The 23,381-nt window shown below is 45.5% G+C and overlaps 3 protein-coding genes across 4 annotated transcripts in view; 1 reads left to right on the forward strand and 2 right to left on the reverse strand.

Annotated features, from left to right (window-relative positions):
- Window positions 1–1,895: 1,895 nt before the first annotated feature.
- PTRHD1 (peptidyl-tRNA hydrolase domain containing 1) lies at window positions 1,896–4,548 on the reverse strand. The gene is made up of 2 exons (XM_049902769.1): window positions 4,297–4,548; window positions 1,896–2,523 (listed from the first exon to the last, which is right to left on the reverse strand). Exons 1-2 carry the CDS (start codon window positions 4,546–4,548, stop codon window positions 2,353–2,355), a joined length of 423 nt encoding a protein of 140 aa, XP_049758726.1. The 3' UTR covers window positions 1,896–2,352.
- CENPO (centromere protein O) lies at window positions 4,539–14,361 on the forward strand. Of its 2 annotated transcripts, none has more exons than XM_049902749.1 (7): window positions 4,539–4,694; window positions 4,917–5,036; window positions 7,950–8,119; window positions 9,818–9,935; window positions 10,603–10,862; window positions 12,209–12,380; window positions 13,027–14,361. In XM_049902749.1, exons 2-7 carry the CDS (start codon window positions 4,991–4,993, stop codon window positions 13,170–13,172), a joined length of 912 nt encoding a protein of 303 aa, XP_049758706.1. In that variant the 5' UTR covers window positions 4,539–4,694; window positions 4,917–4,990; the 3' UTR covers window positions 13,173–14,361. The 2 variants fall into 2 exon arrangements, with proteins under 2 accessions (XP_049758706.1, XP_049758707.1); XM_049902750.1 differs by having other exon boundaries at window positions 4,539–4,685.
- Window positions 14,347–23,381, reverse strand: part of ADCY3 (adenylate cyclase 3) — a 125,440-nt gene continuing 116,405 nt past the window's right edge. The window contains exons 14-22 of the mRNA XM_049902748.1: window positions 22,594–22,853; window positions 22,243–22,305; window positions 20,549–20,630; window positions 19,521–19,679; window positions 18,857–19,003; window positions 18,174–18,293; window positions 16,871–16,994; window positions 16,035–16,159; window positions 14,347–15,359 (exon numbers count right to left, since the gene is read on the reverse strand). Of these exons, the coding sequence (XP_049758705.1) occupies window positions 15,177–15,359; window positions 16,035–16,159; window positions 16,871–16,994; window positions 18,174–18,293; window positions 18,857–19,003; window positions 19,521–19,679; window positions 20,549–20,630; window positions 22,243–22,305; window positions 22,594–22,853 (1,263 nt within the window). The 3' untranslated portion in view covers window positions 14,347–15,176. The remainder of the gene's footprint in view (window positions 15,360–16,034; window positions 16,160–16,870; window positions 16,995–18,173; window positions 18,294–18,856; window positions 19,004–19,520; window positions 19,680–20,548; window positions 20,631–22,242; window positions 22,306–22,593; window positions 22,854–23,381) is intronic.

Below are 23,381 nucleotides of genomic sequence, written 5' to 3' on the forward strand. Positions count from 1 at the left end.
GTGTGTTACTGGGACTAGCAGCATCAGCATCGTGTGCTGGAAATGCGAATCCTAGGGCCTCACTCCAGACCTACTGAATTTGAAATTTGGGTGTGGGATTTGTGTTTTAACAAGCATTGCATGTGATTCTGATTCACGCTAAAGTTCGAAAACTACTGTGCTAAACTCATTCCAAGGGTGTAAATAAAAGTCATCTTTAGGCTTTTTAGAGGGGGTACGTCTTGGGTAGCTGTAGGTAGTAGGGATAATATCGAGGCAGTGCCTGTTCACCTCTTCCCCTCTACCCTCCCAGCACCTGGTAGCATTTCTTAACGGTTCGTAAAATAACATTGCATTGTACAGTTGATGTGTCAGATTCAATGAAATATGTCAACCAGATGTGAAGAAAAAGAAATTAAAAGGAAAGGTTTTAAGCTGGGCTTCAGACTGATTCAAACCACTTCAGCCATGGCTGACAAAGCAAAATAAAAATTGACCCGAATTTTTTAATATTTGGGTGAAGTGGATTGATAACCAGGACGGGAGAAATTATAGGTCGAAGCCCTGGAACGGGAGACTTGCGAGTGGCATAGTGAGCCCTTTCAGGAGCCTGATGCAGGAGATTGGGTTATTGCCAAGACTATGGAGAGCGACGCACATTCAAAGCTGCACTGTTGGACGCCATCTTTGAACGGGACGCCGCTGTTTCTAACTCTGCCATTAAGGGATTTGGTTGCTATGCAACGTTCATGCTGCCCTTGTTTTCTCAGAGAGAGCTTAAGTTTCTAGCACAGCTTCGAACCACAATTTTTCCCATTATGCTTCACCCACATTTGAAAAGTTCAGGTCTGTTCAGGTTTTGCTTCACTGGCCATGACCAAACCAGGCAGAACTGGTTCAAAGCCCTGGTTTTAAGCCTGGGTGATTGGAAGAACTCTATAATTCTTAACAAAAAAGAAGTTTCCCTTAACCCCTGTATAGGAGTCTAATCAAATCTTCTATTTAAGCAGTGGCCTGTAGACCTGGACAGAGGAAGTACTTATTAATAACAACTTTTATAGGAACACATATTATATACTGAAGTATTGTGTATTGGTTGACACCCCAGGTGCAGACTGACTGGGTTTGAATCCCAACTCCACCACTAATTACATGATTTGGAGCAAGATATTCAACCTCTTTGTGCTTCAGTTTCCCTACATGCGAAAGGCTGAAAATATAAGTACCTACCTCATGGGGTTATGGTGGAGACTAAACAGGGTAATATATGTAACCCACTTAGCGCAGTCCTTGGCACATACTGTGTACTCAATAAATGTTAGGTTATTATTAAGTCAGGAGGGGCTGGGTTTTGAGTGAGTAGAGAAGGGAATGAGTTTGGAGTTTGGATGTACTATTCCTGCTTGGATGCATCTGTAGGCCTGCGACTTAGGAAGGCATCATGGATAAAGACAGATTTTGAAGTTTTGCATGTAACAGCATTTAGTGAAATCCTAAGACTTAAAACTTGACTTGAAAAATATTGAATACACCACGGACTGCCAAAAGAATGAACAAACCTGTCTTAGAAGTACAACCAGAATGCTCCTTAGAAGCAAGGATGGCGAGACTACGGCTCACATACTTTGGACATATTATCAGGAGAGATCATTCTCCAGAGAAGGACATAATGCTTGTTAAAATAGAGGGTCAGCGAAAGAGAGGAAGACCCTCAACGAGATGGACTGATACAGTGGCTGCTACAATGGGTTGAAGCATAGCAATGATTGTGAGGATGGCGCAAGATCGGGCAGTGTTTTGCTCTGTTGTGCATAGGGCGGTTATGAGTCGGAACCGACTTGATGGCACCTAATAACAGCAAGACTTGAAAAATCAAATCATATAATGATGGTACTTTAAACTTCAAGAGACACTTCTTAACTATATATGAATTTATTTATGAACAAAATTAAAAGTATTGTTATTACCTAGGGGAAAAACAACCTCGAGCGCGTCTTTCCTGTTCCATTATTTGTGTACTTGGTGGTCACAGCTGAGTTTCAGGGTCATATCAAGGTTTAAAGGACTGACAGGTCACCTCAATGCACGACCCATTGAGAGCAAGGGAGTTTCGTTGACTCCTGTATAAGTCTAACCAAATTTTCCAGTTAAGCAATGACTTGTAGACCATATTGCTGCTCACCTACTTTCCCCGCCTGAACCAAAAGGGGAAGTACTTATTAATGACAACTTTAATATGAACATGTGCTTGACTCTCAAGAAAATGTCATAACTTAAATGGAAGAGCAAATTGATATTTAAAGTACATAATGCTTAGGGGCTGATTGCTTGCTGTTTCTAGGTCCAGCTGAGCAAAGCAATTGATAACAGTAGTCATTTGAATAATCGGAACTTCTTCAAATACTGGTTCACTTCTTCCTTGGGGTAGGGCCGGAGTGCAATGCAAGTGGCTATGTTCTCTGGCTGCTCCAGCCACAGCATGTGGTCGACATTCTTCTGTTGCAAGGTCTCAGCCAGCTCCTTTAGGGTATTCTCATCTGGGGCCTACAGGGAGCAGAACACAGAAGACAAATTGAATAGTCCATTTAGAAAGTGTCAAAATGCCCAGATAAAGGGGGCTTCCTCCTAACTGAAAGTAGAGGAACAGCTTTACCAAAGAAGGGGCTGTAGAGCAGGTCTTCAGGAGCAGCATTTCCACTCCAGGGTCACAAGTCTGTAGGATCCTAGGTAAGCTGCCTGGGGCAGAGCTGGGCGAGGCTTAAGATACCTGTTTATGAAGTGGAGAGTTTTCTCTTCTTCTTCAGATGTTATATGAGCTGTCAGTAATCACACCCTACCCATTTTATAGTTTTCTTATGGCCAATGCCCAGGACAGCCATCCCTAATCCTCCAGCCAGCTCTGACTATAAGACCTGACAACTGGAAGGGTTTAAAAAACCACTTCAACCTCCACCTCCCTACTCCCCTCCAAGCCTTCCCCACCCAAGCCTGGAAGTGTTTTCCTTTTGCTGGGATAGCTCTCACTTGTTTAGTCAAGGGAGGGCAAGCTACTCTCACACATCCTTCTGAAGCTGTTTCTGGGTCATCCTTGCCACCCACGCTGAATCCCATTACAGGAAGTACTAAAATTATCATTCAGAAAATAAAGATAATTAGTGTGCTACTTTGCATAATATATGTTCCCTGTCAATGAAGGCACAGGACACAAAGATAACTAGAAGCTTGTTTTATCAAGTTAGAGAATGCTGGGCTTGCCACTCCGAATCCATTAAGTCCAGCAGTTACCTTCCGTGGAAAACCAAAAAACCAAACCCGTTGCCGTCGAGTCCAACTCATAGCAACAGAGTAAAACTGCCCCATCGGTTTTCCATGGAGTGCCTGGTGAATTCAAACTGCCAACCTTTTTGTGAGCAGGGGTAGCACTTAACCACTACACCGCGAGGGTTTCCAACAGCAGGCGGCAGCATAGTAAAAGCACAGTACAACTGGTTAAACTGAAGTCTTTGGACCTGTCGGAGTCCAAACCCTTGCTCTACCGGTACCAGATACACCCTAGAGTCGATTTTGATTCATGGTGACCCCATCTGTGTCAGAGTAGAACCGTGCTCCATCGGGTTTCCAATCGCTGATTTTTTCAGAAGTACATCGCCAGGCCTTTCTTCCCAGGCGCTTCCGAGTGGCCTCCAAGGTCGCCGTTATCAGCTGGTCAAGCGTTACCATTTGCACTCTGCAAGAACCTTATGGCTATTTTTAAAGGCATACCGATTTACACCCAGGTGCCTGGTATTTCTGATGCTTAGGTCAATCTATACTAGAGTTTTTAATATTTTTTATTTTAAAACAATTCGGCATCTTATCTGGGTAAACTCCTGACTTCACCACGCACAGCTCCCATGGCAGTACGGAACTCTGAGTCCTCTTTATTCCTTCTGGGTCAGTTTTGAGAGCGCGAAGTATCTTTTGGCACGGCTTTAAAACGCCCGCCTTTGCACAGGTAGCTGCTAAAGGCAGGGCCATTCTCCCCCAGTCTCTGCCCACACACACACCTACTATAAAGACGCAGGAGGCACCAGTTCCCAGTGGGACCGGAGAGGGGCAGGGAAGTATTAAAAACGAACCCGACGTCCACTCTTCACACAGCCCGGCCCTGCCTACCAAAAGAAGGATGCTGGGGCACTAAACACCTCAGGCTTCAGAAGCCTTTCCAAAACCTAACGCCACGCCCCCTCCACGAATTAGGTCTTGGACACAAGACCACACCCACTTCCGGTCTCGGCGGTCTTAGCGTTTCTCCCCCTCCGCAGGGGTGTGTCTCACCTCGAGAACCACCTTGCGCATGCGCCCCAGGTCCCGGAGGTAGGCTTCCGTGTGCGGATGGTCGCGGTGAATATGCAAGGCTGCGGTGGCTGCGTGACAGGCCTGCGCTACCAAGGCGCCTGCTGGCCAAGAGAACGGAGCCCGCGATAGATCCTTTCGTAGCACCAAGTACTGCACCAGGAATTGCGGCTCTGCGCTAGAGGCTGCCATCTTCCTGACCAACAGAAAGGCTGGGCTTTCTCCCCGGTGCATTCTGGGATCGGGGAGGGGCCCAGGCCGCCGCCATGTTTTTGTACGGCGGGAGCGCGAAGGAAGCTGGGACCTACTGGGCTAGTTTTGAAGACGAGGAAGGCGGGAACTCACATTCCTGGCCTGGCTGAGCAAGAGAAGTAAGAAAAGTAAGACCCAGTGGCGGACAAGACCGTGATCAGGGTGGAGGGCTGGGCAGAGGGGCCCTGCCGTCAGGAGGGCGGGAAAAGGTCTGGGCGGGTCGGAGAAGGGGAGCCTTAGCGCGAACACTTGGGGCTCCAGGGGGGTCGGCGAGTATGTGTCCAGCTGTCTGGGTTTGTGTGAATGTGATTGTATGAGTGATTAGCTTTTTTTTTTTTTTTTTTTGTCAGCAAGGAAATCTAGGTCCCCGTTCCCACCTGCCTGGGCAGCTTCATAGAAAGGCTGTTAGAAATCTGCGGATGAGATGGAGCCAGCGAATACTTTACGTGAAGACGGCGAGTGCAAAGGAGGTATTCAAAGGGCCCCTACTTCCCGCCTTATAAGCTGCTGCCCAAAGACCCCCAGGCTGAGAGAGCCCTTTCCTCCCGTAACTGTTCAGTGACCTGTCCTGTGTGGGAGCAGGATGGCGAAGGGGAACTAACACTGAAGACCTAAAGGGGCCGGCAGCCAAGATCATTGAACAGGGAAAAATTACTTCAAATATTTCTAGGCCCCCACCTCTTTTTAGGAGCCCTGGTGGTGCAGTGGTTAAGAGCTCCGCTGCTAACCAAAAGCTTGGTGGTTAGATTCCACCAGCTGCTCCTTGGAAACCCTATGGGGCAGTTCTACTCTGTCCTGTAGGGTCCCTATGAATCAGAATCAACTCGATGGCAACGGGTTTGGTTTGTTTGGCTTTTAATACATAGGAAATGTTCAGTAAGTATTTAATTCTTTACATGCTTTGCAAGTAAGACATCTAGCACAAGTGTCTTAATATGTAGGAAATGTTCAGTAAACGTTTTATTGGTTGATGAGCATAATGGAACTATGACCTTTATTGTATTGGTCCTTATTCAAACCTTTGGGAATGAAATTTGCTTCTGAGTTTTTGTCCTGAGGTAAAGTTGTTTCCCTCTCTAGTACCCAGTAATATATGTGGACAGTTCCCTTTAGCATGTGCCCTTTATAGTTCTGTGCAACTTTTTCAAAGCAGCAAATTACTTTTCAAGTGCGATATCTAAATCCAAAGAGTTCTGCATTAGCGCTTTGGGAAAACCTGCATGAAATCTAATTTCGGAAATAATTCTACAGTTTTAAAAAGCAATTTCCAAGAGAGTCAGTGAATTTGGTGACTCTTTTTGCCTCTGGGTTGTTATTATCGTGGATAACTGAGAATTAGCTATATTCATATAACAAGCTGAGAGGGTAGATAATAAACAATATCTGAGTTAAGACTTATTACTACTTCAAGACTAAAAATTGGCGACTTTATATATCAGGAGGAAACCCTGGTGGCGTAGTGGTTAAGTGCTACAGCTGCTAACCAAGAGGTCAGCAGTTGAAATCCGCTGGGCGCTCCTTGGAAACTCTATGGGGTAGTTCTGCTCTGTCCTATAGGGTCGCTGTGAGTTGGAATCAACTCGATGCTGGTGGGTTTGGGTGGGATGTATCAGGAGCATGCCAAAATCAGGGTGACCCTTTCTAGGACTAATTTTGTTTATTTTAAAATAAGCAATGAGATAGAAGTTTTCGATTATCAAGAGATTTAGACCAGTCAAAGCCCCTTTAGCTGTTAGCCCTACTGGGTTCAGTTTCCTGCTTGTGACTTGAATTTCTTTCAAACATGAGCAGTCTGAACTCCCCACTGATTTGTGAGGAGAGGACACAGAATTTTGGTTGCAACTAGGTGACTTCTTTAAATGAGGAAAGATTTTCACTTGTTTGTAATCTTTTTTGGGACAGAACTGACTGCCTGAAATGAGATGCAACCATACAAGGCAGACTTAGTAAATAGAGAGCTTTCTGTCTTCTCTTTAGTAGCAACTGTAAGCAGTATGCTGGCACAGTGTTGAAAATCTGTTTATCTCAGAAGCTTTGGGAGCATGAATAATCTCTTTGTGTAGTAAATGCAGAATTTACCTTATCTTGGAGTGACTCACTTAAGAGCAATAGTTAGCAGTGTCAATTTGTTGTTTTCATCTTTTTCTTTAGGAAGAGGAAAATATTACATGTATAGTTAAGTGCCAGTGGATTTTAGGTTCATAAAGTAGAATTTGACCAAGCATCTCCTGGAACACTTTAATTTAGTCCATGTATGTGTACCTTTCACATCACCTCCCGGCTGAGCATTAAATGATTTTTGTAAAGTCTATGAGGGCAGGACTTCGTTTTGCATACCAGTAGCTTCTAGCACAGCCACTGGTTCATAATAGATCTTCAATATATAGTTGCTGGATAAATGAAGCTTTTGTTAATAAAATAATTAGATGCTAATTTATTTGATTACATTTTTTTCCAAGCAAATGGAATAACTGTGTTTATTGCAGTAGTATTGACTTTCCTATAGATGTATGCCAAGGGAACTTAGTCTTCAAGAGCATTGTGCCTGGTTGTCCATTCTTTCAAAAAATATCTACAGAGCATTGACCATATGTCTTGCATTGTGCTAGATACTAGGGGTACACAGGTGAACAAAAACATACAGGGTCCCTGATTTTGGTGCTTTAAGGTCCAGTGGGTGAGATAAGCATTAATCAAATAATCGCACTAATTACTATTAAAACGACATTGCTTTCTCCGGAGGAAAGTAACAACACACTTTTTTATATCTTATGAGAAGGCACTTGACTTTGTTCTGGAGGCACCAAAAAGATTTCCCTGAGGAAATGTCATTTGCATTGAGCGCTAAGAAGGAACTAGAGTAAATTTAGGTAAAGGTGAATAAGGGGGCTTGGGAAGAGCATTCCAGGTAGAGGGAATCAGGTGTGTAGAGGAACCCAGCTGGTTTGAAAGCCTGAAAGGAGGCCTGCGTAGGAGTGCAAAGGGAAGGAACAGTGTAATATGGATGAGGCTAGGAGCCGGGTGGGGGGTGGTGGGGGTTGGGGGGTCGGGGGTTGGGGGGTGGTGAGGGCCGAGGCCAGCAAGACTTGTAGGCAGCTGGAAGCCATCAGCTGGTGTTAGCCAGCTGGATAGAATGATCAGATTTAGATTTTGAAATATGCTATCTTTGGATAGTATCCTGATCAGGGACAGTTTGTACATCCGCGTTCAGACTAAGAGGCTGTTGATCATAGATATCTGTTGTCAGCTCTTCTGGTTTAATCACACATAAATTGTGGTGAATGTCTAACAATTTAGCTGGCCACAGAGTTCTTAAGAGGGCCATTCTCTGTCCTCCCCAAAATCCTTGGCTTCTTAGGAAATTCCATTCCTACTTTCCTTAGGTATTTTAGCTCACTTGGAAAGACTGGAGACTCAAATGAACAGATCTCATAAACGGTTTGAAGGGCCACAGAGGACACAGGCAGAGGAAAGCACTCTTGGGACCAGGATTCATAAACTGAGACTTCTGCGAGATAAGCTGAGGGCTGAAGTGAAGCAGCGGCAAGCCGAGGTGAGTAAACGGATGTTGGCAGGCTTCCTAGGTGCGAAGAACAAAGGTGGGATGTGTCTTGCCACTGGTCTTACTGGATAGATTTCAGTCCTTGATCCCTCAGATGATCAAACCTGTAGAGTTGTAGCTAATATTATCAGCTGACAATTGTCTGACATTGCTGATGGGTTGTGTGAGTTTTTCATAATACTTTTTTAACCTGCCCACGTAGATGTCTAAGCCTGTTACCTCAGTCTCAGCCTGACATGAGTCATTGGTTCTTCTGTCATTAGTGCCGTCTGTCTTTCAACCAGACATGAAACCTCACAATGAACTTTGACCCTTCCCTCTTTTCAGTCTTCTGTCTGGCCCACATATAGGCAGGTTGTCCTTTAGATTGTCATTTTGCTTTCTCCCCACCTCCATTGTCATAGCTTAAGCATTATCCACATCTGCAATCAGTACTTATTAGGTGATTGCACCCCAGGATTATTGCAGTAGACTGCTAGTTAGGACTCTGAATTGAAAGTCTAGGGGTTGGCGGGGGGTTCTATCAGACCCATCTTCCTTGGCAGGCCCTGCACTTCAGTTTTTATTTCCCAGTATCCTGGCAGTCTTAGCATAAAAAAAGAAAAAAAAAATTTTTTATGCTAAGACTGCCAGGATCTGTTTGGCTTTTCAATCTTTAGTCTCTTCTTTTTGCTTGGTTTCTCAGTACCCAGTAACACGTATGCAGTTCGGGAATTGGCAAATGCCAGGAGGACAAATTGCATGTAGAAAGTTGGGTTCCCTTTTCTGTGGGATCCTGGCCTGTAGAAAGGATGCTTTGGTAACCCTGGTCTCCAGTTTTTGTCTCCCTGAAACAGTGAGGCTGCTGCAAACGTCTGCAGCTTTCTATTAGGCCCATTAACCCGTTGCCGTCCAATCGATTCCAAGTCATAGCAACCCTATAGGGCAGAGTAGAACTGCCCCATAGAGTTTCCAAGGAGCACCTGGTGGATTTGAACTGCCAACCTTTTGGTTAGAAGCCTTAGCACTTAACCACTAGGCCACTGTGGTTTCCATCTGCCTTGTTTTATAAACCAACCAGTACATACTCTGAGGGGTAAAGCTGTAGGGAGGGTCCAGCTAACTTCAGAACATTTATCTTGACTCTTCCATCCTGAGCGTTTTGGTTGCTCTCTAATGCCTTCCAGCCATTTTCTGTTTGTTTGCTTGATTGCTTGTGTATTTGTTTTTTGTATTTTATCCAGCTTGTATAGGTGTTCTCAGAGGGAGGGTTGATTTGAAAACATCTGTGTCATAGCTGAAAGTGTAAGCCTTAAGGTCAATTTTTCCTACCTACCCTGGCACCTGACACCCGACACCCTGTGTTGTCTGACCCAAACCAACTGTCCCAGCCTCGCCTCTTCACAGCCATCTATTTCACTCAGCCTGTGGTCATCCTAGACTTTACTCACACCTCTTTTTTCCTCCCTCATGATACTGCATTCCCACCAAAATTTTAATGGGTCTTCAGGCCGGCACAGTTTCTACCTGATTTCTTGCACTGTGACTCACACAGTTCTTCCTCTCTGTCTGTCTGGCTACTTGGAGCATTTCTTGATGCAGTCACATAACATAAAATACTCTGCATTTAGCTTCTATTCCATTAGGTGAGAAGAGCGACCTTGTGCTACATTCCCTTGTGCCTGATTTGGTTTGCTGCCCGACTTGCAGATTGAAGCATCTGCCGCCAGTACAGAGCCTGACCAGACACTGGAGACAAGTGAACAGGAAGTTTTAGAGACAAAGCTGGAAAACCTGAAAGCACTTCTACAGGCGTACCATTTTACAGGTACCATTTTCTGACCTGTTTCAGACTGCGTCTCTCTAATCAGTCTGCTGGATGTATTATTTATCTTGGATTCATTTCATGAACTTTTATTTTGTCCCCTTTTCCCCCAAGCACACATTCACCAAGCTGACATGCTATTTGTAGGCATTTTTTAATATCCAAGATTGGCCTCTGTATGGCTGAAGATTGGTTGGTGGCTGGCTTAGACCATTGATTTAAGCTGTTCATCCTAGACCAGAGCCTATACTAGAACTTCCTCTACTGCTGGCTGGCTTTGTGCCATTGGTCATATAATTTAAACCCCTCAGTCTCTGTTTTATAATTAGAATGGGAATTTACTTTCCCATCTATGTCACAAGAGGATTGTGGGAAGAACTGAGGGCTATCATAGATTATTTGACACTCTCGGGGGAAAAAAGGAATAGGTAATTTGAAAACCTCAAAATATCTCCTTCAGTAATTTGGTATTTAGGAGTCATTGTTTTTCTTTCTACTATTCTGTGGTTTTGACAACTCAGACTCATAAAGTGGGCCAGGGTCAAGGGGAAAAAAGAGCCTATGCTATTCTTTCAGCAAACATTTGAGCACATACTGCATATACCAGGCCGCTGCTGAGGGTGCAGGAATGAATAAAATATGGCTGCCGCCTGTCATCTTGTTTGCCCAGGGCTCAGTGGTAAACTGACCAGCAGAGGAGTCTCTGTCTGCATCCACACTGCTTTTGATGGGAACCTCTTGGATTCCTATTTCGTGGACCTTGTCATAGAGAAACCACTTTGGATACATCACCATTCAGTTCCAGTCTTCATTCCTCTAGAAGAGATAGCGGCAAAATACTTACAGACTGATGTCCAGCACTTCCTGTTCAGTCTCTGCGAACACCTAAATGGTTATGCTGGGAGGAAGTACCAGGCAGATCGACTTCAGGTATCTGTCTGAAATCTTACGTAACTCATCTTATGGGCCCAGGATCATCGTTCTTCTAATGTTTATACCCACCTTCTTTTCTTACCCTTTTGAAACTCTGGAATTGATGTTAAAGCATGGATACTGGTTAAGAGATTATTCACCCCCAAATATGGTTCTCAAGCTTACATGCTTGACCCTCTCTTCCCCTCACAAAGTATTGGAGTACAGTTGCTGTACTTTTTTTTTTTAAATAAGATTGTCTTTTTTTTTTTTTTTTTAAATAAGACTATTGTCTTTTTGGTGAAGGTTTACATAGCAGTTTAGGTTCCTATTCAATAATTTCTGCACAGATTGTTCAGTGACATTGGTTACATTCTTCATAATTCGTGAACATTCTGATTTCTATTCTGATTGTTCTGTTTCCAGTAATCTTTTTTCCCTGCACCCTTACATTCTCATCTTTGTTTTGAAGTAATTGTTGACCGTTTGGTCTCATATAGGTGATTTTTTTTAAAGGAGCACAGTACTTACCCATGACATGCATTATTTTTTTGAGCCAATTTGTTATTTAGCTATAAGGTGACCTTGGGTTACCTTCAGTTCAGTTTGAAGAATATCTCAGGGCAGTAGTCTAGGGGAGTCATCCAGTCTCAACCAGTCCACTAGGTCTGGTTTTTATTTTTAAAGGAATTTGAGGTTCCATGTTTTTCTCCCATTCTGTCAGTCTCTACAGTTGCTCTACTTTTAATTCAACAAGGACTTATTAAATATCTGCTATGTGTCAAGTGCCTTAGTGAGCCTTGGGGATAGATGCAAAGGAGAAAGAAAGAGATAATGGTTTTTGAAATACCTCAGAGGAATAATGTCAGTCATCGAAACTCTGTTCTACCCTCTTAGGGTTGCAGACTAGAGCTAGGGTTGGTGTGAAAAAAGTAAACCAGAAATTAATGGCAATAGGGAATAAGTGACCCTTTAGCTTAGCATTTCCCCACCCCATGCATTTGGAATGACTTTGAAGCTCCCAATTTTTAGTTAGATTAAACTTGATATATGAATGCAGACATGAAGGCTCTTAGCCATATATGCAGTGTTCATGAAATTCCTGGCAGAAATAACACCCCCCCGGCCATTTACTTAATGACGGCTTCCTGAAACTGATTTTCTTAGTTATGAATGTTATAAATTTCTTGTCTCTAATCCTTTTTTGAGGTCTTTCTCTGTCCCTCATTCATTCTCTGACATTTAATTAACGGGTAGATGTATTTGGTGTACCCTGTTTTTGGTAGACGTATTTTGAAGTGTTGCAGCCACCACCTGGGAGCTGTAATCACCATTTTCTCTGTTTTCAACCTCTCCCCCATTAGAGTGACTTTGCAGCGTTTCTGGCTGGGCCCTTACAGAGAAACTCACTGTGCAACGTGTTGTCATTTACTTACAAAGTGGAGCTAGGGGGTCAGTCCTTCCTGTTTTGTGCCAGACTGTTGTATAAGGACCTCACAGTGACGCTTCCAACTGACGTCACAGTTACACATCGAGGTAAGAGGAAGCATGCCTCAGTGAAGAAGTTACAGTACGCGCTAGTTTATTCAAGATTGAAACAGAGGGCAAAATAGCAGAATACATCAAATGGGCTTCTTGAGATGCTCTCTTGTGATTATGTATAATTGTGCTCAGTAAGATAAAAAGTATTATTCCTTGTTTCCAATTTTTCCTCTTTGTAAATAGTAAACATAATTATCCTAGTTTCCTCTCCTCCTTTGCCCCACCTACCTCTGCCAGGGTTTTCAGGTTATGATTTAATCTTCATTGGAGACCCCTCCTGAAGAAAGACAACTAATGAGCCTGAGTCAGAGAGTCATTTCTGATCAGTGGAGCCAAACAGAAGGGACAAGTCAGTATACACTTAGCGCTCTAGAAAGTGAGTAAGTGGAAATTTTCAGAGCTGACTGAGAGACATTTGTTAAATGTAGCACAGTAATGTGACTTAGCAATAATGAAAAACTGGATAAAACGTTTTTAGGAGGCAGAAATTTTGAAGCTGTCACGGGTTGCACACCCTAGTTTTAGCTTTCCCTGTCTGTCCTAAGTCTCCTGTCTCAAAATGATACGGGTCCAGAATATCAGTGATCGAGGTTGTCATTCCCTGTTTACACTGGTAAGATTGATATTTTTTCTGCTTTAGGGACAGACGCATTATCCACGTCATGGGAAGAACAGCGAGTCTCCCATGAAAATTTGTTTCGTACAACGTCACTACATAAAGCGTTCACTTCATTTGCTGGAGGAGAAAAGTTGAATATGAGCCTGCCCCCCTGTTATTTCCATTGAGAAAATGTCAGAAGTGAGTACAATAGTACTGTACACAGTTCCAGGCAGGGTTCCAGGAACTGAAAACTCTTGAACAGCTCAGACTCGTTGGGGACGGTCCTTGCAATGAGAACAGACACCTGTCTCTTCATCAGGACGGTAAGGGCCAGGTTTGAGTCTATGAACAGTGGGTGTTCTGGGCAGTTCTCCACTTGACTGATCACTGATTCTTTTAAGGTGTTAATTGATCATACATTGTAGCCTGAAAATCAAAGTGGTTTGTGGGGCACAGTAGAGGGCGTTTTGTGAAAGAGGGCAGGCATATCCTTCAACTAAACAGTATTTCTGGCTTTTATGGAAGCTTTACATAATGCTGCCTCATTTTGCTGAGACTTTTGAAAAGGAAGTTCTTAGATTACTGTGGGTTCGTGATAGGTGAATTGCACAGATAAGAAGAAAGTGTTTAATCATTGGTTTGGAGCACTGTGTCATAGGCTGTTGCTTTATTAAAAAATATGTGAGAAAGTACCATGAATAAAACAGTCTATTATTTTGTTTTCTAAAACATTTTAGTAGAGAGCTGAATGTATTAAAGTCAGCTTTGAAAGAGTAGGGTTGGAAATCTGGCCATAAACTCAGTCATTGTTGCAAAGGAAGCAGACCCTCCTCCATCTCTTCTCCCTCATGCAGTCTTCTTCCCCACCTCCTTGGCTGTGTAATGTACCAGTTTTCCCTATGATCTTGGGCCTTGGATCTGCTGGCATTTTTTTGTTCCTGGTTTATAACAGCATGTGTAGGGCCAGTTCAGATTTCAAAACCTGCTTCTGGCTGGCCATTTCAAGTCCTGTCCCCTCTTGCCCAGTCAAAATAAGAGCTGTTATTACATTACTGCCCCAGGCCCAGAGCTGCATTCAGGCCTCACTCTCAAACGGTCATTTGGGAGACCCGGTGATCATGAAGCGTAACGTGTAACCTTCACATGTGGGAGCTCCAGCTAACGTTAGGAAGAGCACAGGGGAATGATAAAGCCAGCTTGGATCATCATTTAGAGGCAGCAGCTTTAGACTAAACGAGAGATGTCCTAGTTCAAGCTCCTGCCTTCCAGGCATGTGGTGGGGACTGATGGCATGACTTAGAACTTCTCAGACAAGAGGTAGTCAAAATATTCACAGTGATCATGTTCAAGTTGAATAAAGCTTTTAATAAAACAGTCTTGTTTTTATCAATACCTGTAAATTCTCTCTTAAAGCAGTAGCAAAGGCGACTGTAGCAAGAGCTCAAAGGCAAGGCAATATTGGAGTGTTTTTTTAACAGAAAGTTAAAAATATAAATGTAGAAGATCTGTGTATATATTTTTTCTTTCAGAAATAAATCCCCCTGCCCCCCTGCCACCGGGTAAAAGGACATATTGCACTTTCTGCTCTCATGACTAAGGTGACAGGGGTTCCAGAAGAACCTTTCAAGATTATCAGGAACGTCAGGACTAGGGCCATTTAAGCTAACTCAGACCACACGGAGACAGTCAGGTCTCCAGCTTGAGCTCTTTCCAGAATGAAAGCACTGCCTCCAAGTTATAGCCGGGAGCAGAGCATTTGCCAGCCAGCTATGCTGGCCACCGGGCCCTCATCTTCAGCAGAGCTTCCCCGCCTGTGCTTCCAGCCCAGCAAAGGCAGCTTCCTTCTACCTCTGATGCTTTCCTGCTCACAGTGGCCATGGCCTCTCTGGGGGGAAAGGTGCTGGTTGGAGTGAGCTCTGGGAGGAGTGTTCCAGTACTACGTCTAGGACCCCTACTCTCTGGGAGAAGCTGCAGGCACACTGAGGGGCAGTCTGGCCACCCTCAGAGCTCACACATCCATGAACAAATGAAGGCTTGAGGAGATTTTTAAACCTAAAGTATATGTGAGTGAGTACGTCAACAGTTTGGGAACATCGGGACTTGGTAATCTGTCTTTTCCCAAGGCTTTTCTCTGATTCCAAAAAATAAATCCTCCCTCCCCATTTGGACTGTTGTGGGCTAGAGGCCACTCAGGAGTTGTCTACCACCTGGTGGGGCAGTGTGACAGAGGAGCCATTCGGGAAGGCAGCTGGCTTATCGCGCCCCTTCAGGAAAAAGGTCAGCAGCTCCCCCTTCCCCTTCACAAAGATAGGACCTCGCCTCACGAAGCGGAAACCGTACTCTCGGAGAATGGCTTGTGTTTCTTCTACTACCTAGAGGGAGGACAAAGTGAGAGCATGGGGTTAGAGTGAGCCAAGACTGAAGGTGAAGGTAGGGCTGTGGTGGCTGGGCCTGAGAACTGACCCAGGTGGCACTAAAACATGACCCACAGATCTCAGCCCACATTGGGCCTCAGTGTTCTCTCAACTGCCCAAGGCTAAGCCCCTATCACTCCAATGGGTGGAGAACAGTGGACCACAGGGCGATATGCCTGGAGCCCTCCACTCTCCAGACAAGTCTTAGTCCTCCACGTCCTCAGGGGATAGCTAAAGGTTGCCTGTGTAGCAGCACTACTGTTTGGAACTTTTACTTCCTGCTCGTTTGTTCCCTTGCCCATTCATGAAGCTTTTCTGCCAGTCCCAACTGGTATACGTGCAGGATTACTTCAGGGGGAACCGCAGGAGCCACAAGATGTCAGGACATTCATCCCAAGAGACAGGACATTCTTACCCAGAAGTTAGAACTAAATTTTGCAAATGGGGTTGAAATATTTTTCCCCTCCACTGAGGCTAGGTGTAGAGGCATCTTTCCCACTCCTGCCTTTAATCTCAGCACTGCCGACTTAATATTCTGGGCCAACAAGAAGGAGGCAGCTCCAGTGGCAAACATGCACCAGCCTGGTGGTGGTCCCATCCACTGAATCAGCTCACCTCTGCTGCTGGACGTACCTGGATGTTGCCCATGACCCCCGTGGACTCCATCCTGCTGGCTACATTGACTGTATTGCCCCAGATGTCGTAGTGTGGCTTCCGGGCTCCAATGACGCCAGCCAGTACCCCTCCTTTGTTCATGCCTGGGGTGGAGGCAGAAGAAGGTTCAGCATAGCTACATGCCAGACCCTGCCATCACCACTGTCTCAGAAGTCACCACCTCCTTACAGTGCTTGTCACCTGACCCCTACCACAAGCTCCTGATTATACAGCATGTTATATCCTTGTTAAACTTGTCTTGAAACTAAACTCTAAGCTACCAGAGGGCAGAAATCATCTATCCTGTCTTCACCATATGCTTGGCACGCGTCAGCTGTCCCCACATGCTCGTTAATTCACTCAGTGCGACAGTCATGAACTCCCTTTAACACACACACACTTGGTATTTCCAGTCTTCTGTGATCTCACCCAGGAGGAGTGAGAAACCCCTCATTTGGGGGTAGCAAGTGACATTAACTCCTGGCAGTCTTTCAAAGGACAGGCTCAGCTGAGGTGAGCAAAGCCCTCAGTAGGCACAGAAGTCCTCTTGGAAAAGTAGACACCGAACAGGGTCTTCCCAGCCTGACTCAGGGGAAGGGCTATCACTGTACGCAACATAGGATGGGTATAGCTGGCCATCATTTCATTTTTGATTTTCTAGAAGAGATAGTGGACTAAATTATGGTTCCTTTCAGCTCTGTGAGGCTGTGGACCTCCCCAGCCGAAACACTTCAGGTCCTTCTAAGCCTCTCTGCTTGGAGTCTCCTGCCTCAGAAGGGTGCATGTCGAGGAGCAGGCAAGCCTAGAGCCCTTACCTATGCGCAGCATGAAGTTGTTGAAGGACTGGTTGTTGATGTTTGTAAGCGTGTCCTTCATGGCCAGTGCAAAGTCAGCCAGATCAGCCAGGTGCTGCCAGCGCTCCTTCTCCGACTTTTCCTCCTAGGCCATGGAAGGCAGTGAATGTGCCAGAGGCTGGTCCAGGCCCATCACCACCCAGCCTGCTTCCTGCCAGGAGGTGAGTTCCTATACCTGGTTGGTAAAGGCCTCATTCTCTACTTCTTTCCACAAAGGGGCCAGCAACCTCTTCCACTCTGACTTGTCACTGTGACAACTAAGTTTACCTGGGTGCCACTAATAGGTCTGGGACAAAGACTGGGTAATGCTGGTAAAAAAAAAAAATGCTGGTAGGGAATAAAAAACCCTAACAGCCTAGCTGCTTCCTGTCTGTCATGTCTTAGCACCACCTTGTCTTTAAATTTTGTATAGTTGTCCTTGTTTTGATTCTGCAACTAGATTATAACCAACTTGAGGGTGATGGGTCACTTCAGACATGTTTCTTTAACCTTATCCATAAAATAGGGAAGGTAGTAGTTCTTACATCATAGCACATTTGTAAGGAAAAAAAGATGTTTTAAGAATCTGTCTTCAAACAGATGTTTTACTTGGGACCTAGTAAGCCCAGTGGAGGCCCCCACACCTCATTTCCACTCTTCATAGCTAAACATAGTTGGCTCAGCAGGCCTGAGCTAGCTTAACAAAAGGAACAGGCTGCCATCGAGGTCTGAAGGCCCCCCTTCTCTAAGAAAATCACTTCTCCATCCTGGAATCTGTCACTCGTACATAATTGCATGATGGCCCCCAGTTCTTAGTCCTCTATTACAATGCTGGCCGCAGTGCACACAAATGATCTTATGTCTGGCTGGAGCTGTGGATTAATGGTGGGGGGCTGTGTTTTCTATAGGTGCTCTGCTCATACAACTGTCCTCAGAAAATCCTGTTTTTGCATTGCGTGGTACTACCGTGTGTGTCTGGCAACTTTGCCTTAATAACGTTAGCTCCTCTTATAACTTATTTCCCACCTGCAAGGTGTGGGCTAGGAAATCCTGGTGGCGTAGTGTTTAAGTGCAATGGCTGCTAACCAACAGGTCGGCAGTTAAGATCCACCAGGCAATCCTTGGAAACTCTATGGGGCAGTTCTACTCTGTCCTATAGGGTCGCTATGAGTCAGAATTGACTCGACGGCAGTGGGTTTGGTTTTTTTGGTTAGGTGTGGGCTGCCCATCTCTTGCCTCGGGCGGAGCCCCATCTCCTCTCTTTAGCCACTGGGTATTTAGTTACCTTGTTGGAGCCAGTAAAACCGTTGGTGTTGACATCTGGGGTGACGCCTGAAGCTGCCATATAGGTACTGCCAATGGTTTTGATCTTGGTAATGATCCGAAATTTGGGATTGTCCAGGAGCTGAGGCCAGGGTTATGGAAGAGAGAATTGTCAACACAGTCAGGGGAGATGCATGTACCAACTAAATGACAGTTTTCCTGTTTACAAGCACCCCACAAAACATCCGAGAGATGCTTTCCTAGTAGAGGTTTATTTATTCCGCCACTTACCTGCCATGTGGTACTGAGCCTCAGTTTCCACAGCCTTAATAGTGAGATAAAATTGTCAATCTCCTAGCATGGTTGAGCAGGTATGGAAAAGCATTTTCTCTGATACACAAGTTACCCAATAAATGTTTACTGAATCTGAGGGTAAGAGAAGTCAGAGGGGCCTCAGGATCTTGTCTTGACCAGTCCTTACCCTGTGAACTTGTAGGTGATTCCCCAGGGTCCCACCTCACCCCTCAGATCCCAGCATTTCCAGATGGCTGCAGAAGTCCCTACATCACTGGGAGGGACTTATCTGGAAAAATGTTGCCCGTCTAGAGTAGCTCTAACTTCCCTTTAACTTCTGTAGCCTGTGCTGGGAACAGTCTGAAATGGGCTAGCTTTGTGGCAGAGGAGAGGAGCCGGACGGGCACTCACAGAGTCGAAATCTGAGATGATTTCATTGAGAAAGCGTAGACACTCAATGCCACCGTTATTGATGCTCTCCTCTGTGTAGAAGTCAGCAAAGTTGGGCAAGGAAGCAAACATGACTCCAATCTCATCGTAAGACTGGCTGTACAGCTCCTAAAAAGAAGCAGGATCAAGGTGCTCAATCAGTGTTTGGTTGGATAATGTGATCGAGAAGTGAACCTCGCCTCCTCAGAACACGTGACACATGCACTCAACATCTACCAGATTACCCTAACTTAGCATAATGAGATGTAGCTTATCACAACTTTGAATAGTAGTCCCTGTAACAGCCCTAGCCATGAGAAAGAGGGTACAGCGGAGCTGGGAAATGGGACATAAGAACATTCTGTGTTGAGAAGATCACAGGTGACAGAAAGGTGGGCTCGAGCCAAGGCCTTGTCTTCTGCAACATGGCCTCATAGAGATATGTGGACCATATAAACATGATGTCTTTAAGAACAGGGCTGTGAAATTCTTTTTTGCTCATATTGTGATTGCTAGTTAGATCCAGCCTTGTCCTGACCCCCATGTGCTGAGAAAGCCTGGACCCAGACAGACTTGTGGTAGAAAAAGCAGGTAGAGACAAATAGCCTCCTGGCCCCAGACTCCAGCATGAGGGCCTGCCCCTCACCTCATCTCTCTTCTTGGAACCCAGGAAATGGCGGGCCACGTGCTCAGGCAACATGTTGGCGACCAACGCCTCATTCCAGCGTCGCATCTCATAAACACGTTCCTTCTGGTCATGGACCTCGATCTTCCACAAGAACAGGGTCCGTGCCAGTTTTTCCACCTGCAGACCCAGACACAAGCAAGGTATGTGCTTTAGGGTGATCATTGGATGGAAGATGGGAAACAGGACCATGAATGGAGGGGTTCCACTTGGAAGAACTGGAGAGAAGATGGCTAAATGGCAAGGGAAGTAAGGCCCGGAAAGGGTTCACCTAATCAAGAAGGCTGCCCTACAGCTGCAGTGAGGATCTGGCATCCCAACCTCTGCAATTACAGCAGAGACCCAGAAGGCTTCCTGGGACCTAATATGAGCTACAGCTCTGACTTGTGGGTGGTGGCAACAGCAAGGGTCTCCACGCCCAGAGTGAATTCCCCATTTAAAGGAGACTCAGTTTGGTCACTAAGTGGTCTGGAAGGCTGTACTTCCCTAGCGAACCACTGGGTGGCACATGAGCGAACCTGGAGCAGTAAACTTGTATGGATACGTCCTCTTTTTTTTCACTTTAAACCAAACAAAATATCAGCTCCTTTTCCTTTCTCTTCTGGCTACGTGATCAGTGTGTGAGTGACCCCCAGAGCCAGGGTGAGTGCAGAGGCTGTGAGCCCTGGCCTAGAGAACAGAGATTTTATCCAGGCTTTTGTGCCAGCATCCTCTCTCTCCTCCTCACCACTTATCCTTCCCCCAGCCACACACTCCCTTTAACATCCTGACGGAGGTCAGAAGGAAGAAGTAAAGATGGTCTTCCTTGCATTACTGAAGAGGAAGCCAGAATACCGTGAAGGCAGTGGCTTGACCAGCATCCCATGCCACGTTGGGTAAAGGGAACCAGCATTCTTAAGGAGTTTGGGTTTTAGACCCTGGGACTGCTTCTCCAGGAGGCTCTGAAAGGAGTGAGCAAAAGAGGAGAGGGAGAGCGTGCAGGCACTCACGTGGCGGGAGAAGTAGTAAAAGCTCAGCAGCATGATGAACATCATCACTGTCATTGAGTACTTGGAAGGCATCAGGGGCAGCCTGTGTGGCAGAGAGTAATTCAACTGAACGAGGACCCGGGGCGCCCTCCTGGAAGGGAGTTGTATTCCCTCTGGCCGGCAGGTTGTGCCAGTGAAGCCAAAGGAGGCTCAGTATGGAGGAGGGCCTGGGCTGTGCTGTTTCCTGTCACCCTAGGCCCCAGAAACTCCCTCCAGCTCTCTAACCCTCTATGTCAAGTCCAGACTCCCTCAGGGCAATAAAACTTGAATCACTGGGGTCCTATCTAACAGCCAGCTGACCACGGGCCCCTCCGGGCTACACTTGGTGTCTCCTTGAGCTCCTATCTAAAATCCAGCCAACCACGGGCTCCTCCTGGCTATACTTGGTGTCTGTGTCAGGGCTGTTCCCCTGATGTTTAATGAACACTGCATCACTGGGCTGATCACAGAGTAGTTGCAGCCATGTAGGAATTAGGAGAAGGGAGAGATTGACACCACAGTGATGGAACTAAGGCACAAATTTACTGTGCCTCTTTATAAGACTTACTATATTTTTGTGTGTGGAGCTGTAGTTCATTAATTTTCATTGCTGCATAGTATTCCATTGTGTGAACATACCATAATGTTTACATCCATTTACTGTTGATGTTGTTTGGCTTGTCTTCATTTGTTTTGGGTACATGTACTATGAACGATGCTCCTATAAATATTCTTGCATATACATCACAGAATATATATGTGCATGTGAATTTCTCTAAGGTACATATCCAGGAGTGGTATTGCTGGGTTATACGTCTGTCTAATTTCAGCTTTACTTAGTAACTCCAAATGGTTGTCTAAAGTGGTTGTACCAATTTATACTCCCAACAGGAATGTATGGGTTACCATTGTACTTAATGTTGTCAGACTGACTTTTAATTTTTGCCAAGTGGGTAGGTGCATATTGATGTTTCCTTGTGGTTTTAATTTGCACTTCCTTGATTACTAATAAGTGTGATGCCTTTTCATGTACTATGGGCCGTTTAGGTTATTTCTTTTGTGAAGAGCATATTCAAGTCTCCTGCCCATCTTCTATTAGCAAATCTGTCTTTCTAAAATTTACTTGATAGTCTAGTGAAATCACTGAATCATGAAGTTCTAAAACCTTACAGCTAGAGGGACCTTAGAGAACTTCTGGTCTGATATCCTCCTCAACAGATGAAACTGAAACTCAGGAAACTGGTCCCATAGAGAATAATTATTGACTAGGCCAGGATAATCATCCAAGTCTTCTAACTTCCAATGTCATGTTCCCACCTCTTCCTTTTCCTGCTACCTCCCTGTCCTGCCAAGCAGGTATGTGTGGCTCTAATCCGTCTGGTGGTTCTGTCTCGTCACCTCAACCCAGCCCCTTTATCTCGCCCATCAAACCACACTGCTTCTGCTCTCCCTTTGACACTGAACCAGCCATGATGTCCGGGTCCTAACTAAACTTATTCTACCTGCTCTCCAGCCCACTCCAGAGATACTCATTCACTGCTCTAACTTGCACAGAGTCCCAGAGAATGTGCCTTTGGAAGGATGAGATCATGGCGTTTGGCATACTGTATTCTCTATTTCTAAAAAAAAAAAAAAAAAGTAAATACAGACAAGAAGGGGCAAGCAGTAACACTTACCTGTCGGTCCCATTGAGCCCAGGGGCAGAAGATACCTGCATCTTCTCTAAGGTGATGGGAACCCTGTGGGAGAGATGACAGCACACTCAGGCCCATCTGGGTTCGAGAGGCTGATGCCCAGCCAAACACTGAGGTAGACCAAATCTTCCACGTGTCAAGAATGGAAGGGACCTAATGCAAGGTCAAAGCCACGCAGGGGCGTGTCTGTGAGAAGCCGTGAACCCTGATTCCCATGCAAGCCTTCCCTGAGCCCTAGAGGCAAAGCCACCTCAGGGCAGGCCTATGGCCTTGAAATGGGAGCTTGGGGTGGGGAAAGGAGACAAGGCAGATCCCAATCAGGCTTTATCTTACTCATGCTCCCGAAAACGTCTGTGGTCGTATTCATCAAAGATGGGGCACCAGGCATAGAGGTTGATGACGGCCACCGCGCCTGTGACGAGCAGCATGAGTGTGAGCTTCACCATGTGGCTGACCTGCACCAGCATGATGGTGGCGATGAGGGACAGCACAGCAACATAGTTGTAGTACTTGGGGTTCGCCACGCAGCCGTCCTGCTCCTCCATCCCTGTAGTCCTGTTGCTGGGCCCCGTGTAGTACTGGAGACAGCTAAGCTGGAGGTGAACGTGGGGTGTGAGGGAACAGCAGACACTGGTCAGAGAGGCAATGTCACAGCAAATATACATTCCACTGGCACTCCCCACCTTCCCACAGGTCCCTCAGAAACACCAAAAAAGACAGAATTCACCAAGGAACAATCATACAAAAGTTAGTAATTAATCCCTAGTAAGAGCTTCATCTAGTAAGAACATCATCTCATTTGATGTTCACAAAAGTTCGGTATTTTTAGTATTGCCTCCATTGTATAGAAAACCCAGAGAAGCTGGGCTAACCCAAAGCAGCACAATTAGCAAGTGGTAAAACCAGAACTAAAAGCCCTGGTGGCGCAATGGTTTAGGCACTTGGCTGCAAACTGAAAGGATGGCGGTTTGAACCCACCCAGCAGCTCCACGTGAGAAAGACCTGGAGATCTGCTCCTGTAAAGATTACAGCCTAGGGGCGGAGCCAAGATGGCGGACTAGGCAGACGCTACCTCGGATCCCTCTTACAACAAAGACACGGAAAAACAAGTGAATCGATCA

Source organism: Elephas maximus, chromosome 12 (assembly GCF_024166365.1).
Source record: "Elephas maximus indicus isolate mEleMax1 chromosome 12, mEleMax1 primary haplotype, whole genome shotgun sequence".
NCBI lineage: Eukaryota > Metazoa > Chordata > Mammalia > Proboscidea > Elephantidae > Elephas > Elephas maximus.

Coding starts and splice junctions, on each gene's coding strand:
- PTRHD1 (XM_049902769.1), bottom strand. CDS start 4,548: ATGCACCGGGGAGAAAGCCCAGCCTTTCTGTTGGTCAGGAAGATGGCA. Junction 2,524..4,296: donor TGCGCAAGGTGGTTCTCGAG/GTGAGACACACC, acceptor TGCTCCCTGTAG/GCCCCAGATGAGAATACCCT.
- CENPO (XM_049902749.1), top strand. CDS start 4,991: ATGGAGCCAGCGAATACTTTACGTGAAGACGGCGAGTGCAAAGGAG. Junction 8,120..9,817: donor TGAAGCAGCGGCAAGCCGAG/GTGAGTAAACGG, acceptor CCCGACTTGCAG/ATTGAAGCATCTGCCGCCAG. Junction 9,936..10,602: donor ACAGGCGTACCATTTTACAG/GTACCATTTTCT, acceptor TTGTTTGCCCAG/GGCTCAGTGGTAAACTGACC.